The sequence below is a fragment of the Pleurodeles waltl genome, chromosome 4_1 (genome assembly GCF_031143425.1).
Source record: "Pleurodeles waltl isolate 20211129_DDA chromosome 4_1, aPleWal1.hap1.20221129, whole genome shotgun sequence".
In the NCBI taxonomy this organism is placed as follows: Eukaryota; Metazoa; Chordata; class Amphibia; order Caudata; family Salamandridae; genus Pleurodeles; species Pleurodeles waltl.
This window is the reverse complement of record NC_090442.1, coordinates 44853516-44871093: the sequence shown is the minus strand read 5'-3', so window position 1 is coordinate 44871093 and position 17578 is coordinate 44853516. Positions and strand designations below refer to the sequence as shown.

Sequence of the window (17578 nt, the reverse complement as noted above, 5' to 3'; positions counted from 1 at the left end):
TGCAACTGACTTCTATCACACTAGGAGCTCCCATGTTTAATGAACCATTTAAACTAATGTGGGATCCGAAATGCAGAAACCACAGATTTGTTTGGATTATTAGTTTTGCGCTCATAAATTCCCCTAATGGTCCACTCGGGTAAAAAAAAAAAAACATGTACCTGAATTGTTTGTTGACTGCTCACATTATCCCCTTAACTGCTTCCCCTGTCCTTCCCCCATGTGCTGAGCCCTTTTTTTTTTTTTAGCTATTTATGTTAGTTTGTGCTTAGGGCTTTTTCCACATAAGGTACCCATGGCAAATTTATGCCCTCTTTTTTTCTAACTAACTTGTGTTTGTTTGCTCTTTTTTCTAACATCCTGGGGATTGTAAAGGTACCCAGAGTTTGTGGATTCCCTTGGGGGAATCGAGTAAATAGCCAAAATATAGATACATTTAGATTTTTGGGAAAAATGTGAAAAAAAGTGCTCTGGATAAAAGTTCTAACCTTTAAGGGACATGCAGAGCTGAATAAAACAATCAATTTTTTTACCACAGTTTTGGCATTTTTAAACGAGGTAGCCTTTTTTTTTTTTTTTGTGTGTGCTCTCAACTTACTTCCAGATTGTGGTAGAAAGGGGAAACCGTTGTAAAATCCAGAGGGTGATCCAGGAAAGCCATAGATTTCTGAAAAGTAGACACAACTCAGAATTCAGAAAAGGGGTCCTATGTGTACATCCCTCAAGGTTTTCCCAAAGATGCTGACTATTGAAATAAAGAAATATTGAAAATGAGTAGGAAACAACACCCATTTAAGCACAGGTGGGGTAACTCTAGGTGCTATGAATCTTGTGGATTCCCGCAGATTCTAGGAGTTTCCATCGCAAAAATGTAAGGAAAATGTGTGATTTCAGGCAACGTTTGAGGTTTGCAGAGCATTCTGGGTAAGAAAACCTCATGGGATCCATGCAAGGCACACCACCCTGGAATACCCTGGTTGCCTTGCGCAAATGTCTGTGGTTCATTGGTTTGCATGGGTGGCACCACAGCACAGCCTCAAATACTGCAGTTACCCCTGTTAGTTATCTGTCTACGTAGCACTTCAAGGCATTTTGTGCCATGGTCTTCTGTCCCACCCTCACAAGTGGGATACTGTTCTTATTGGGGGACATATGGGATCTCAGGGTGGTCCGAAATTTGTGGTTCCCCGTAGGTTACAGAAGTTTTCCTCACAGAAATGTGAGGAAAATATGTGTTTTTAGTCAAAGTTTGAGGCAATTGTGGGTAAGACACTGTGTGGGATCTTCGTGAAGCACACCGTCCTGTACTCTTCTGGGTGTCTAGTTTTCAGAAGTGTTTGGGTCTGGTAGGCCTTCCTAGGTGTCAGCCTATCCAAGACCAAAAAGTGCAGCAATTCACCATTACAAGTGGGACAACATTGGGAGTTAGCCACACTCTCCTGGCCCACACTTAAAAAACAACACCCAAAAGAATCAAATGTCCCCTCGCTTGCTGTTCAGATGGTATTTTTTAGTCCACAGAGGAGCAGAAAGACTGTTGGGCCTTTAGGGGTGAGGGTGGGCCTGATATTAGTATGGGCCAGACCCACTCCATTATTTTAATAAAAATATATATTCCTGTCATACAGTGAGCTTCATGCCCCCCCCCCCCCCCCCCAAATTGGGGGTGGCAGAAAGAGTTGTTTGTGCTGTTGCATGCGCCAGGTGGACTTTCTACCTCCCCGAGGGGCATATTTGAAGGATCATCTCCAATTGGCACAAACCTCCTACCTGTCTGTAGAAGGTTGGCCCTCTATGTAATGTGCAAAGCTAGGCACACTGTGCAGGGGGTCCAGACAACCACACGTTGGTTTATAGGGGTAAACACTAGATCACCTAATGCTCTAATTTTTAAGGTAGCTTGGTCGGGGAGTTAGGCCAATCTTGGAGAAGTGCAAAGCATTTGTTGTACTCACAGCACCAATCTTGAATCTCATACACTCAAAAGAATAACTCAAGACCAATTTATAAAAATACTTCTGATTTTTTATGTAATTTTAAAGATCAAGATCATCAATATTGGTTAAGTACTTTTCAAGATATGAATTTTTGAATTTTAAAAATAATTGTCTTTATGTGCGTAATTACGCACCATAGGAATCAATGGAGGATGAACTTTAAAAATTCATATAAAATCACATAGTTGGTTTACCAAGTTTTTGTTTTGCAGGTTGGTTGAGGTCATCAATGGGCACACTGTTGCAGCTGGAGAAGTTCACACGGCTCCCGGTTCTGGTGGGAGCAGCGGGAAAAGGTATCTGGAGCTGGTGCAGGGACACTGCAAGGGACCACTTGGAAAAGTACTGCATAGGTAAGTTTAAAAGTGAATCCTGGGGGTTTTGCTTGGAGTGTCGAGATTGCAAGGGGTGGGGGAGCTGTTAGTGCACAGCAGGTTCTTCCGGGGAAGGCCACAGGGTGGTCAGGTGCAGAGCGAATCGGTGAGCCAGGAGCTGTGCGCAAGGATGCCCTCAGAAGCAGGAGGTAGATCGGTTTAAGGGTCGATTGCAGGGCAATGGGGGCACTCTGGCGGGAGTTTCAGGCTGTTTCTGAAGCCCCTCGACTGGGGCTTCCTCCTGATCCTTTTTCAGTCCCAGGTGAATTGTTTTTTCTGGTGTCCAAAGTCAGGTGACCACTACCCAGGATATTGGTACGATTCAGCCGCTAGAGGGCACAGTGCCACCACACTTGGTTTATCCTTGCGGTCGTTGGTTGGAAGTTTGGACTGGCTACGGCGTCCGGTTCCGAAGTTAGCATCTAGTCAGTGTAGTGGACCTCACTGGCTTGTTGGTTCCTTGTTGATTTAGAGTGGTACCTCGACTCTGGAGGGAGTTCTCTGGCAATTTGCAAAGCCTGCAGGTCTTCTGGGGTTTCTTAGAGTGTTTCTAGTTGTCCAGCGTCTCCTCAGCGGCGATTGTTGAGTCCTGGGTGCAGCAGGCAGGGTTTGGTGCCTTTTCTTTGTTGCAGCAGGTCCACAGTTCTTGTGCCTTGGATCTTCTTGGTGCTGTTTTTTTTCTGTCCGTCAAATTAGATTTTTTGGTCTAGGAATGCCCACTAAATACTGTATTTAGTGGGTGTTTTAGGGGGAACCTGGTTGTAACCAATGGATCATCTAACTTAGGGTGGCTATAACCACTAAGTGACCACTTCCTATGAGCAGGGGTCACTTCCCTACACCTGATTAGCTATTATCCTTCCATCCAAGATGGAAGAAAATAAAATGGAGGGTCCACCTCGAGGGCAACACCTTAGGGGTGGTGCATGCCAGATGGGGCCACTATTCTTTGTTTGAATTTCCCGCCGTTGCTCTTGCTAAAAGTGGGGGTCTGTAACAGGGGTGGATATCTGCTGCTAGCAGGGGGTCTGGGGGTCGAGTTTCAAAGGCGCCAAGTCCTTTGAAGATCACCGCCAGGGTAGTGCACATTCCTGAGGAAGGGGGTGTTAACTCCTCCACTCAGGAAGGGCATTGTTCTGCAACCCAGAGAGAAGGATCTCTCACCCCAAGGTTGTAGATTGGTTGTTTAGCGGTGGCAGGTTGGATAGGTTCAGTCAGCAACCATACCAGGGTAGTTAGCTTTTGCAAGGGATACCTCTAAGATGACCCCTGGGTACATTTAGTAAGAAATCCAGTACTGGTACCAGCTTGGATTTATTATGCTGAAGTGTTTGATACCAAACAACCCAGGGTTCAGAGTGGCCATCCTGTAGCTGTGAAATGGCTGCTCTGTTGACTCACTTTGTCCCAGACACAGTGGGGGCATCTTGCTCATTATAGTGTATCCTGCCTTAGGGCTGGAAGGCCTGCCAGAGGAGTGTCTTACCCGTGCTGCATGCAGTGTATAAAGGACAGGGCACACAGGCAGTGTGCCATGTCGAGTTGGTGTTTTAGGTTTGCATCTGGGTGCATGGTCCTAGAGGGTGGCACAATCAGTACTGCTGCCCTCAGGGTTCTACCCTTAGCACCCCATGCCCTGTGTGCCTAAGTACCTTTTACTAGGGACTTATAGTGGCAGCTAAAGGTGTTTCCAATTGTGCCTATGCATTACAACAGTTTAGGGAAAGAGCTCCGACCCAGGAAACCTGGTTAGCATGGGCTCTGGGCACTAACAATTTCTAGGCTTCATCATACACCAGCCAAAAAGTGGGGACTAATCAGGTCAAAAAGAGAGGCCCTTTCATACATTGCCCCTGTGGCGGCAGAAAGACATTGTTGCCCCTTCTGGGATGGGATATGGCTCCTTGCCTGGACAGGCCTCCCCTTCCTTTTGTTTGTTTTGGCTCAGTTTTGGAATGCCTGGTGTTTAGTGCACTATCTGCCCCCCCTCTGGGGGGAGCAGGTTGGGGATGATTTGCAGTTTCTGTGCAAAGGATGCTTGAAAATGAGTGCTCTTGCTTGACTTCTTTGGTCAGTTTTGGCAAGAAACCAGGGATGTTGCTCCCTGTAGAAATGGTTATGTTTGTGAATGAAAAACAAAAACATGTTTTTTTAGGAATGAATCTGTGAAAGAATGTACACATTAATAAAATGTTTGGCACAAAAATGGGGCAGACGAAGCACATGACAGTATCCTAAGAAGGCCTTCTGTGTTTGAATGTCTAGCTTTTGCTTGCTCTCACTGCAGACCTGTTGCTTGGAATCTTATGAGTAACTTTCTCCAACAGAGATCCGCACACAGTTGATTGAAGCCTTGTTCAATGTGTGTGGTCAGCATATTGCCTCCCACACTGAGTGTCTAAATAAACTCACTGCCATCTCTTCATGAAGGCTTGAGCTATCCACCAAGAACAGAATACTAGGATATAAGTCACTGTCTCAAGTCCCCTCGTATAACATAGATGTCCACCCTCGAAAAGTCCTCCACTGCCAAAGCCTGGAAGCTTTGGGACCCACTACAAGTTCTTATCAGATCAACTCTCTCCCTGAAAGTGTGCAAATCAACAAAAAAGTGTCTTTCTGTACTTTACTAGAATCTGGAACATTGATGGTACAACAGCATTGTGACACATAAAAATCACAGTGCCTCTTTCAAGTCATCCCATGAGAACAGTAGACTGTGTATTGCAACTTGTGGAAGTCCAGGAGCTCATGTGTTGGGCTGTAAGTAAGTGAGACGCATTAGTCCCTGTTACACAACAAGAAATCTATACATACTGGGCATAAGTAGTTTGGTACTAGTAGTCTAATAACCTGCCCAACAAAGTGTTCGTGGAGTTGCTGTAATGTCCCTTTGAGCAAGGATATTCTGCCCTCTGGTGTCACGTATGAGTTATACCATGGTTCGGAGTGTACCAACATTACACAGGGTAGGATAATGTGGGGCGGGTAGAGGGAGGGAGGTGGCTTGGGTTCACATGTTGTACCTGTTATGTCGTGTTGCACTGGTGATAGTGAGTATGGTGTGGGCATTCACAGTGGCCTGTCGTCAGTTTTCACCACCAGCTTTTCTAGGTATGCATCCCCAGCATTGCGGCGTGAGCTCTCCCTGTGTGAGTAGGAAGCGAGCGACAGGCTGTGACCTCCACGGTTGCCCATTTGAGTAGGTCTCTCAACCTCAACAGTATGTTCGGGACATCCGCTGTCTTCCAGGCCATCGCTGTGCACTTTTTAACATGTATGAAAGATAGGTCAATAAATTTCACCACCATATTTGTGTACGCACAAGAACGCCTAAAATGCACTCTGGGGGGTTGAGGTCAGGGAGTAAAGCCCATCCAGTGTTCTCTGCTAATAGTGACAGTGCCATTGCCCCAAATAGCCCTATGACTGGGCCGATCCACACTATGGGGGTCGGCGGTTTCCTGCCGTTTTAGCCCCAGCGGTGATAATCCACCAGGGCAGCGCTGCAAGCAGCGCTGCCCTGCGGATTATTTCTTCCCCTACCGCCAGCCTGTTTCTGGCGGTTTGCGCCGCCAGGAAGAGGCTGGCGGTAAGGGGTGTCCTGGGGCCCCTAGGGGCCCCTGCACTGCCCATGCCACTGGCATGGGCAGTGCAGGGGCCCCCTAACAGGGCCCCGGCCAGGTTTTCACTGTCTGCATAGCAGACAGTGAAAAGCGCAACAGGTGCTACTGCACCCGTTGCACGGCCGCAACACCGCCGGCTCCATTAGGAGCTGGCTCCTATGTTGCGGCCCCATCCCCGCTGGGCTGGCGGGGATGTCGTAATAGGGTCCGCGGGAGTGCGGCTGCATTGGCGCCCGCATGGCGGCCGCCCGCCAATCTCGTAATGGCCCCCTATGTGGTGAAAGTCCAAGTAAAGGCACAGTTATTTTGTGTATGCACAAGAATTCCTAATATGCACTCTGGGGGTGGAGGGGTTATGGAGTAAAGCCCATCCCGTGGCCTCTGTTTACAATGATAGTGCCATTGCCGCAAATCGCCCTATGACCGCACAGATCCACACTATGTAATAATAGTCTGCAGTAAGGCACAGGCAGTGTGGGCAACTGGGGTTGATTCCAGGGAACATGCAGTTTAAATACATTGGTGTGAGATACAACTGGTGTAGGTAGTTCAACTGAGTGTATTTTAGGCAGGGGTTCCTGGAGGCCTTACAGACATAGCCCACCGTTGTGTACCATTGTTTTTCTGAGATGTTTGGATCCTCAATGCCGGCCCATTTCTCTTTCTGTGTGGGAACGTCATAGTGTTTGAGTCTGTGATCACTCATCTGTCATATCCATGTGTTAATAGTGCCGTCTAGGTAGCTTTTGGTTCGACCCAATCTGGTTCCCATAACATGCCTATCATGTTAATCAGTGCATTATAAGTCACAAATTGACCCCCATCTATATCGTATTGTTTTCTAAGTTCCTGGACTGTCAGCAGAATCTTGTGTGTGTACAGGTCTCCCAAAGTGGCCAGACCTGCTTCCGTTCCGGGCCAACCTTATGATTTTCCTTTAGGATGTGAAACTCCTAGAGTGTCCATAGGGGTAGAGCTGGTGAATACGGCATACAAGCATGCTTAGGTTGGATGTATGTCCGCCAGCAGTACTTGGCTGTCTTGGCCTTGCGGCCGATGCAAGGGAGGTCTTGGCGGTGGTCAGGGGCCACTCCACTATATGGCAGCCCTCAAGTTATGGAGAACGACTGACCTCTACCAGAAGGGTCCAGCAAGCCACTGTGTCACCCACAGCGACATAGTAAAGTTCGAAGTTGGGAGCACCCAGTCCGCTCGTTCAGGTGGAGCATATAGTTTGTGCAGTGCTGCTTTCTTTTGACCCGGTTCCCAAATCAGGTTGATGAGAGTAGAATTTGTTTTTTTTTCTAATCTGTTTATTGTGATTATCAGGTATTATACAGTGATTACGATATGCTATCGGATCAATATTTCAGGTTACACCACCTGAAGGAGACAGCTTTACATTTGTCACAATATGTTAAAAGAACCTTTGCTCCACATTTAAACAATATATGTAAATTGACAACTGCTTCGTAAACTGCTAACAAAAAAGAAAGAAAAATAAAATGATAAATAAAGGAAACCAATGGGGAGCTGCTTGATGGGAGACCCACTTCCGTGCTGTGGGCGGCAGGAAGGGAGTGGAGGCGATAAGGCAGTAGGAAGCGAACCTAGCGCACTGCAGAGCTTGATCGTCGAGTAGGATGAGAGTAGAATTAAAGTCTTGATAGAAGCATTTTGGCAACTGGACAGGCAGTGCAGAAAAATGGTACAATAGCCTGGGCAATAGTAGCAGTTTGGCTATTGCCATTTTGTCCATGGGAGAGAGGGGCAATGATCCCCTGAATATCAAGCAGTTGTGCATGCCAGCCAGCACCTTCACCAGGTTCCCTTGTATTAGATCTCTCTCAGAATGGTATATATTTATCCGCAAATACCTGAATATGTCACACTACCATCCCAGAGACAGGAGAGGCAGCCCTGCGCTCTTGTTGTGTAAGACTACACAAAGGGAACAGGCAGGACATAGTCCAATTCAGTTTTAAGCCTGACATGCTTCTGAAATCTTCTATTATTACGTCACCTGTGGGTGGGATCCGTGGGGTTCGTGGAGCTACACCAGTGCATCATCCGCATCCAGCAAAATAGCCTCCTAGGTTCCACCGATCGGTATCCCCCACTGTGGCTTCTGTATACACACCATGCTTGCACATGGTTTAATCGCTAGGGCAAATATAATCGGTGACAATAGAAATCCTTGGCTGGTGCCCCGATGTATACCGAACATGGCAGAAAGCTCACTGCATGGCAGACCCAAGCCACTGCGTTGATATATACTATACCTATCCAATGCAGTATTTCTGTTGCAAAGCCCATTTTCTCTAGCACTGCAATTTGGTAGGGCCACCCTAAGATCTCAAAAGCCTTCTCTATATCAAGCGATAAGGTTGTTGTGAAAAATAGGGTGGCTTCAGAGTCCACCATAGGCAATTTGGCTGTGTACGTAAGAGAATATTTCATGGCTGAGTTGCTGGAGCTTCAGTGTGACCAGCAAGAGTGGCTGTACTTCTGTAGTGTAGTCTGTATACATTTTAATTGAGGCCGTGGAGATTCACCAGGGATCCTTGTACCTGGCAACTTGCAGTATGTGGTTGCAGTCCCAGTAGCTAAAGAGATACGCCACTCCTTGCCCTTTTTTTTTTACTAAGTTACTATGTGAACACTGGTAAATCACCTCCTTTTCAGAAGAAAGTAAGATGTGACGTGATCAACAGAACATTTAGTTAAATATCTATATATAGTAAAATAACCCTAGCTAAGTTTCAAAGATGGTAAAGAAGAGATAATATTTATGCCCGTTAAATATTGTTTATTCAATTTCTGTTACATTTGCATTTCGTAGTTTGTAATCTATTTACAGGAAAAGTGTTTTTTCTTTGAAGTAGAGTTATAAAGAAAAACATCCAAGCACACCTGTTCATGCTGCCTGTAAAAGCAACACTATGTACAATGCTTGGACTAACAAGGGTATTTTCAGCTAATTTCAGGAATTAGTGCTAAAACCTATAAACCGAACACACTCAGACCCAGTAAACAAGCAGGTACTGGAGAATATTCACAGCTGATTGTGGTGTTTGGGCGCATTATGCAACACTGATGATTCTGTGACAGCAGCAAGAGAACAGTGTCCAAAAGCAAGAGAATTGAAAGTAGGAAAATGTTAGCAGTAACTCTCTGGTTAATGCTTGCAGTGCTCGACATTTACCTCCCAAGACCTAATGCAGGAGAACTGAGGCTCATTTCCATCATCACATGCATCCGTAAATGCACCCACCATAGTTGTACTTCCACAGTGGTGTTCCACATCCTTGGGAGATTGGACGGCTCACCACGAACAATTTAAATTATTTATTGTTAGATTAATTGTATGTAAATATATTTTATGAGTTTCTTATTTGCAGAGAATCATTCAACCATAGTATGACTGGCTTGGCAATAGAATCAGTGTATGATGGTAAAATTATTGATAGAAAAATCTAAATTTTGTACAGGTTAACCCACATTTCGGGATAGCGGCCCCGGGTAGGTTCCTGGACATACTGTCGTTGATAAATTTACAATGATAGTCTAGAGGCTTGCCTGTCCCATGGAGCTGTGTCCATAATTTAGGATAGGCTCTTCTAGACTACATCAATTTGATGTGGGAATTATGTGAGTAAGTCAACTTATTGTTTTTTTCATTTTTTTCTCCAAAATGTGTGTACACAATTTAGATTTTAGTTCAGGAGAAGTTAGTGTTGGTTTCTGGTCCTGAAGAAGCGCCATATGATCCGACTGGACGACTGTGAGACGCGAACATGTTCAAAAATATATTTAATGCTAATATCGAAGTGACAAATCATGTGGCCACAATCCTACGTGCTTTTTACTGTGGCACACATTAACAGCTAAGATCTCCAGCAAATAGCCCCCGTGTGGGGCCTGTCAGATATTGCAGCGCCAGTCTGACGAGGCGCTACCCTATGATGAAGCATGACATCTAACAAGATGTGTGAGGGTCTTTAGCTCCTGAAGATAGGAGTGCCTGGCGATGTTTCCTCCTTTTATTTTTTTTGGAACAGTGTATTTTTGTTCAATATAGATTTACAAGGGGAACCAATTGCAGAATTATCAATTTGTCCAGTTAATTATCATTTGCAAGGATTCCACTTGTAATTGCCTGGTAATTCTGCCTCCACATTTACCTGCATTCATAATATCAGTAAATTCAGGGGGCCCTTGGAGAGGTATAGGGGTGCTGTCTTTACTCAAGCTTTGACATATATGTCACCCGCAAAACATTTCGTCTGTGAGCTGGTAAAAAAAAGGAAGCCCACTTTCTGGCAAACCAGCTAACCACACAAAAGAACTATTCGAAATAGTCAAAGAATTCTTTAACCCAACATCCACAGAGAACTCTATCCACCCTTCCCAAGAACTCTGCAACACTCTCTCAGGCTACTTTCACAGCAAGATCACTACTATCTACAACAACTTTGACCCCCAACCCACAATCTCCAGTCTGAACTCTCTCAATCCCCCCAACTCTCAACCACCCAGTGCACACCAATAGAACAATCATCACGTGGACACCACTCACCTCATAATTCGCCTCGGCCATCATGTCATCCGTCCACTCCGGGTCACCCACTGACTTGTACCCCGTCCACCTGTTTAAATTCTGAATCAACCACATCAGCATGGAACCTACCAGCATCCTCAACCCCTCAATCACCTGAGCAGTTTTTACGAACAAATGGAAGCACTTGGAAATCAGACCCCTCCTAAAGAAACCCTCTGCCGAACCCAGAGAAATAAAAAATTACCAACTAATCTCTCAAGAGAAGGCCATCAATCAACCTGAAAGAAAACAACCTAATCAACATTTTCCAATTAGGATTCCGCACTAACCACAGCACCGAAACCACACTCATTGCTGCCACAGATTAATTAAAAAAACTCCTTGATTGCGTGAAAACCGCTCCCCTGATCTATCTCGACCTATCAGCTGCATTCAACGCTATCTCTCACCAAACCCTCATCAACAGACTCCACAGCATCAGCATACAGGAATGGATCACCCCCTTCCTGACAGGACGTATCCAGAGCGTCCGGCTGCCTCCCTTCACCTCCACACCCAAGAACATCATATGCAGCGTACCCCGAGGATCTTCACTCAGTCCCACTTTGTTCAACACGTAGAGGGCCCCCTGGCCGACATCATCAGATCCCATGGACTCAACATCATCTCCTACACAGACGATACCCAGCTCATCCTCACACTCACAGAAGATCATCCACCACCAAGACAAACTTCTGCAACCTCATGACTAACATAGCCAACTGGATGAAAACAAATGATCTCAAACTCCCACTCCCACATCTACGGACCACACGTGCAACCTCAACATTATCCTCAAAAGCAAACTCACCATGAAGCACCAAGTCAACACAGTTGCTTCCTTCTGGTCGACACCCTCCCCATGTTCTGCAGAATCTTCAGATGGGTCCCAGTCAACACTGGGAAAGCCTACCACAACCTTGTCACCAGCCATGTTGACTATGGGAACACACTCTACTCCGGCATCTCTTCCCAGCTTCACAAGCTACTCCAGACTATAGAGAACATGGCAGCCCTACTCATCCTAGACCTCCCCAAATGCATCCACATCACCCCCCCACCTCACAAACCTCCATTAGCTCCCTGTCCAGAAGACATGCCAGTTCAAGCTCTTCTCGCACGCCTACAATGCTCTACGTGATCAAGGACCAGTCTACATCAACCACCAACTAAGCCTCCATCTGCCCGCCAGACACCTGTGCTCTTCCTCGCTGGTCGTCATGCACACACACAGAATCCAGTGCAACTGTAGTGGTGGCCGCTCCTTCTCCTACATCATCTCCAAAGCATGACCTACCCCTCCCCCTCCGAACATCACCCTCATTGGCAGACTTGAGGAACAAACTCAAGAGACAGAGGTGACAGTGCTGTGCTCTACAAATGCTGATTAATTGATTGATTGGACAAGGAGTGTCTTATGATTTAGGAGCTACAGTTACCACCTGGTCAGTTCTTTACAGGCATGACCAGTATGTTAATGTCCCAGCCAGTAAAATAGTAGAAAAATCACCTAAAACCGGTACTTTTCCTCTTTTCCATGTGCACTTAATATAGCTTCCTTAATGATCCATGAATGATAGTTAAAGTACACAAAGCAGTAAAGCCATGTTAAAGGTGAATACAGACAATTAATGAAAAGTCTAATTTAAGTATCCTGTTTAGGCCTTTGTAAAATCTTAAAACATGAACAAATTGTCAATATTTTTCTTTGGTAAAGGTGGCAACCCTAATAGGAGACTATTTGAACGAGTCTAACATTTTTGAGTGGTGAAAACCTTTCAGTCCTTCAGACCCCACATCACTCACTACTTTTCATCATACCATCCACTGAGTGAGAAATCTCTGTGTGGATCAAACCTAATTGCTCTGTCTTGTGAATTTATTGTAACTACCACCTATTGTTTTTTTGTTGTGTAAGTCATCCATTGTTTGGAGGGAGGTGGTGAGTGGCGTTGCCTCCTGAGCGGTTTTATACCGGCATGGCCAGAATCCCGGTCGTAACAAAAATTTTAAAAATCACTTAAAGCAGATATTTTTCACCTTATCAGTTCATAATTTCAAAAGTAAATGTAAGAAGAAAAAACTTTTAAATGCGTTGTACTTTTGCCCATATTACCCCTGACAGCTAAATAAAGACAGAGACCATGTTAAAATGATCATATACTGCAGAATTATGGGCCAGGTGATCGAAAACTCTCTTTTGCCCTTACCTAATTGCAGTAACCTCTGAAACACAATTAGGTAGTCGCAAAATGGACTGATTGTACCTAAATGCGCCCCTAATTGTGACTCACTATTTGTGCGACTCGCAAATAGGTGTCTTGCAAATAACGATTACCAAAATTGCAAATGGAGTTGCAATTTGCGATTCCCTAATAGTGAATAGTATCACAATTTGCACACGCTCCCTTAAATACATAAAAGTACTTCCTGTGTCAGGTGCCTGAGCCCCAAACCAGGAAGCACTCAGTATTTCCACACTGTGCAGCCCACAGAGAGGAGATGGAGCAGACTGCTGCTGGGAGTGACTGTGTTGAGCCAAGTAAAATACAACCTTCACTAAGGATGGCAAACCAAGAGTCAGATAAAGGGCCTGGCAGCAGAAGGAGAAAAATAAAAATTCACAGAGAAAGAGCTAGAAATCCTCACTGAGGAATGCTGTAACCATCATGAGCAACTCTTCCGCAAGGCCTGAATAAATGTCCCTGATGCTCAAAAAAGAAAACCCTGGTTGGAAATGAAGGCCAGAATCAATGCCGTTGGAGTGACATAGAGGTCTGTGGATGGAATCCGCAAATGATGGTATGACCTCAGGTCCAGAACTTAAGAGGAAGTGGCTTTACGCTTGGCTGAGAGCCGTGCGACAGGAGAAGGACCAAGTACAGTACCACAGCCATGGAGACCCTAGTGGACGGCACCATTGAGCCAGAGGCAGTTGGAGTATTTGGGTATATAGACACCTCAACACCAGGACCTAACGCAGGTAGTTGCAGCACATCCCCCTAACAATGTAATATGTACACAGGCACATGTATAGTTAACCTTCACTACAGCCATATAAGTGCATTCTGGGACACGTAGTACATTGGACACAGTGCAATATGCATTCAATTCTAATGTGTACTAACAGCAAACAAATGTCATGCACAGACAAATCAAAATCAACTATAATTGTCACTTTCTTCTGCACCACAGACAGCGTTCCACGGCACACAGAGGGGGCTGACCCAGATGATTGTGGGACCACTCGTATGGATGAGGAGGAGAATCAACAGCACACATACTGTGCATCTCCACCGTCACAAGGGCACACCAGTAGTGCTGCATGCACCGCAGCATACATCCGAAGAGGCGTTCATGGCCCAAACACAGGCAAGCATCGGCACAGCTCTGGTGGTGAGACGACGCCAGCAGCGCATTCTGGGTCGCGGCAGGCCACGACGCAGGCCAAGACCCGTTGCGCAGGCCAAGACCCGTTGCGCAGGCCAAGACCCGTTGCGCAGGCCACGACCCGTTGTGCAGGCAATCCCTCCAGTCCACAAACTGCTGACACCGAGCAGGTGTTTAAAGGCCTAGAAAAATGTTACATGTTTGGCGTTTGCAACAAAAACAGATACAAATCATGAATAGAACGTTTCAGACTATGCAACAAACAATGTCAATAGGATTGGACAATGTGTCCAGACAGTTGGCAGAAAATCAGGATTTCATGGACATGAAGATGGACAGCACGACAGCTGCAATTGAACAGTTGTGTGTCCAACTTGCTGCCTGTGACACCAACCAGAAGCACAAGGAGAGGCACCTTGCCACCAAACTGGACACACTGAGTTGCTCAACTGGCAGATTGGCACATGCCACGACTACACTATGCAGGAGAACTGTAAATGTTGAAGTACAATTGGGCCTCTTCACTGGTGATGCTGCAAGAGGATTACAGCTCCTGACACCAGCCGTGGATGCATTTCAGGCAACATAACAGGCAAGTGTCGTGGTAGGGAGGACCACGCTAGCATTAGCAGTGTCTGCCATTGATACCTCAACACAAAGATGCAGCATCCACTTAACTGCTGAGGCAAATGAGCAAAGACCATCATCAGTCCGCAGGGGCAGAAAGTAATGATGATGTTAAATCAGTGTGTTACACATATGTTGCCATGGCCATTTGTGGTGAATTAACCAGCATTGCATACCTCACTGTTGTTAGTTTTGTTAATGATGCATTTCAACAAAGTCAGAAGTTTCTAAACATTATCAACTGTCTGTTTTTTTGACCACATGGTCAAATTCATGGATACATGTAGAGATGCCTTCCAAAATAATTGTTGACAATGTGGTCCTGTTGCAATCTTCCCTCCACTGCCCTCCTGTCCTCTGCGTGTTGCTGCCTTGGAGGTGTGATATCATCATCTTTAGACTCAGAGTCTAATGCTGTGATTTGTAGTCTTCTCCTGGTGGCAGTGTTGTGCAGCACTGCACACTTTGCTATGATTTTGCAAGCATTTTCTAGTGCTTACTGTAGTGCACCCCCACTCTTGTGCAAACACCACTGAAATCTGTCTTTCAACAGCCCAAATGTCTGCTCAATTATCCCTCTTGTGTGTTTATGTGCCACATTGTAGCGCTGCTCACTGGGATTACTTGGTGAGAGGTATGGTGTCCATATGCAAGGTCTCAAGGCATAGGCGCTGTCACCTGTGGAAAGACAAACACATGAGTGTCTGTTCAAAATATGAATGTCACAATAATACAGTTCACACATTGTAGTAAGCTGCATTACCTTGTCGCATAGGCTCTCATTTTTCCAATGAGACTACTGGGTTTCGAACAGCAGAATCGCCTGTGGTGTGGGAGACTGAGTCTGACCCACTGCTGGTGACTCCTGTCGCTCCAATCTGGGTTCTGCTCCGGCAGTAGTGCTGCATCTCTACCCAAGTGCAGGGATGATGGAGCAGCCGAGCGCATGACATAAGTGGTTTCTCAGGGAAGCTGTGGTCACTTAGGTCTCTTCCGTTTCTCTCAGTTACATTAGTCTCATGTACATAATGACAAACAGAGGCAGTATGTTTCAATAAGATTTTAATGAAACAACTGCATCTTATTTAGCAAAGCGTGAGCTGCAATAACCAAGATGACACAACATAATTAGATGAAAATTGTGACAAAGAGAGCAAAGCATAAAAATAATGCTACCATATTGTCACTAGAGTCAATAGACTAATTCCTACCTAGACTATAATAGAGCACAGCGTGTTAAGCTCTAAATCTGCCCTTCAGGTTCTCCTGGGAAGACATCATCCCCCATACCTGAGCAAAGGCCTGAACTCTGCATTAGCATCTGTAGCGAAGCATTCGGCAATCAGCATACCGTTGTGGTTCTCTGGCTGGAATCTCCCTCTAACGTGCAAAGGACAGGGAAGTGTTTATATAATAAAAGAGCTGATGTTCTGAGAAACTGTCCCTACGTAAGGATGTGTGTTTTCTATGAATGTCAGAGACTAAACTCATACCACGTTCACCGGCAACCTACCTTCCTATAGCCTTGGAAGAAGCACAGAGTGAGCAAGAATGTCTTGTTTGAGAACAGAGTGCTGGCCTAGGCAAAAACAGTCAAATAGAAGAAAATAAAACAAGACCGTGAAAGTCACTACTATAAAAATAATAAAGCAGAGCTGAATAAAACACATCTAGGTGCACAGCGGCAGGCCTAGTATGCTAAAATAACGTGCATGAAGCTTACTACTAAAATGGCTACACAACAACCTAATAGGTATCTATCATCAAACTCTCCATGTTCTAGCCACTGGGAGATGCCACTGTGCCTGAACATGAATGAATCATGTTTGTTTCTGGGATGCTGGGATCCAATGTCAATGATGATGTGTTATGCATCACAACCCACTCATATGTTAAGTGAATGTGTGTTTTTTCGGTTTTCGTAGTATGTATCCCAGGTGCAGATGGCCATATGTGTTCCATCTACACACCCTATCACATGTGGAAATTGTCAATCTGATCTAAATCCCATTTTGTGGCTTGGATATTATGGGCATTTCTGGGTAGATAGGTGTATTCCTTAATATGTGTTAACATGGCATCGAGGGAAGCACAACAACATGGTAAAACACTCTGGCACACACCACTAGCAGCAGCAATGACTCCCTGGTAACTACTAGATGCTAACAAGTGTACTGAGCCCAGCACCCTTACCTGTGTGGGGATGGCATTATTGCACAGTGTGCTGCTCCGAAGGTGCGGTCTTAGGAGTGTACCCAGATCTAATATTACAGCACTACTCAGCCTGTATTTGTCATAGATTTGCCATTTTGAAAGAAACCTGATTCATTTTGGGCCTTTTTTTTATAGGTTTCAGTCAGTTACCACCTGATCTGACTTGATGCAAATGATTTGAACATACAATTTGCGACTCTCTATTTCTTATTTCCAAATAACGAGTCTTAAAAACCGGTCACACAATTTAGGAAATTGCAGAACATTTGCTTCGTAATTCCCCAATTGCAAATGTGTTTCGAACATCCCATTTGTGTTGTTTTGCAGTCGTAAACCACTTTGCGACTGGTTTGTGAGTCGCTAATGCTTCAATCATCTGACCCTATGCCCAGCCCTTTGCAGAATATGAAAATGTTAACAGATGGGCAGTATTTTTGTATGGGAAAGGCGGCAACCCTAGAGATCAACAAAGCAGCAAACAAAAAGACAGTCTCTGGTGTCTGAAGGAAGGACCCCCTGTCTGTCTGTGCAGTTATCTTCAACTTTAGACCCCCTCAGACCTCAAATCTGCTCTGTGAGGAATATTTATACTGCACTGCACTGCATCCTACTGCACTGTGAGGAATCTGTGCCACTGCACTGCATCTTACTGCACTCCTTCAAACAAATATCACAAGCTGAATTTATGGATTTGGTCAAAGCAAGCAGGCCTTCCGGTAGCCCTTCTGACCCTTGTCCATCACACATCTT

At 45.3% G+C, this 17578-nt stretch overlaps 1 protein-coding gene across 1 annotated transcript in view; it reads left to right on the top strand.

The window, feature by feature from the left end:
* LOC138286968 (uncharacterized) overlaps window positions 1-17578 on the top strand; it is a 417069-nt gene that overhangs the window by 136701 nt on the left and 262790 nt on the right. The window contains exon 9 of the mRNA XM_069227337.1: window positions 2210-2350. Coding sequence (XP_069083438.1) covers window positions 2210-2350 — 141 coding nt within the window. The remainder of the gene's footprint in view (window positions 1-2209; window positions 2351-17578) is intronic.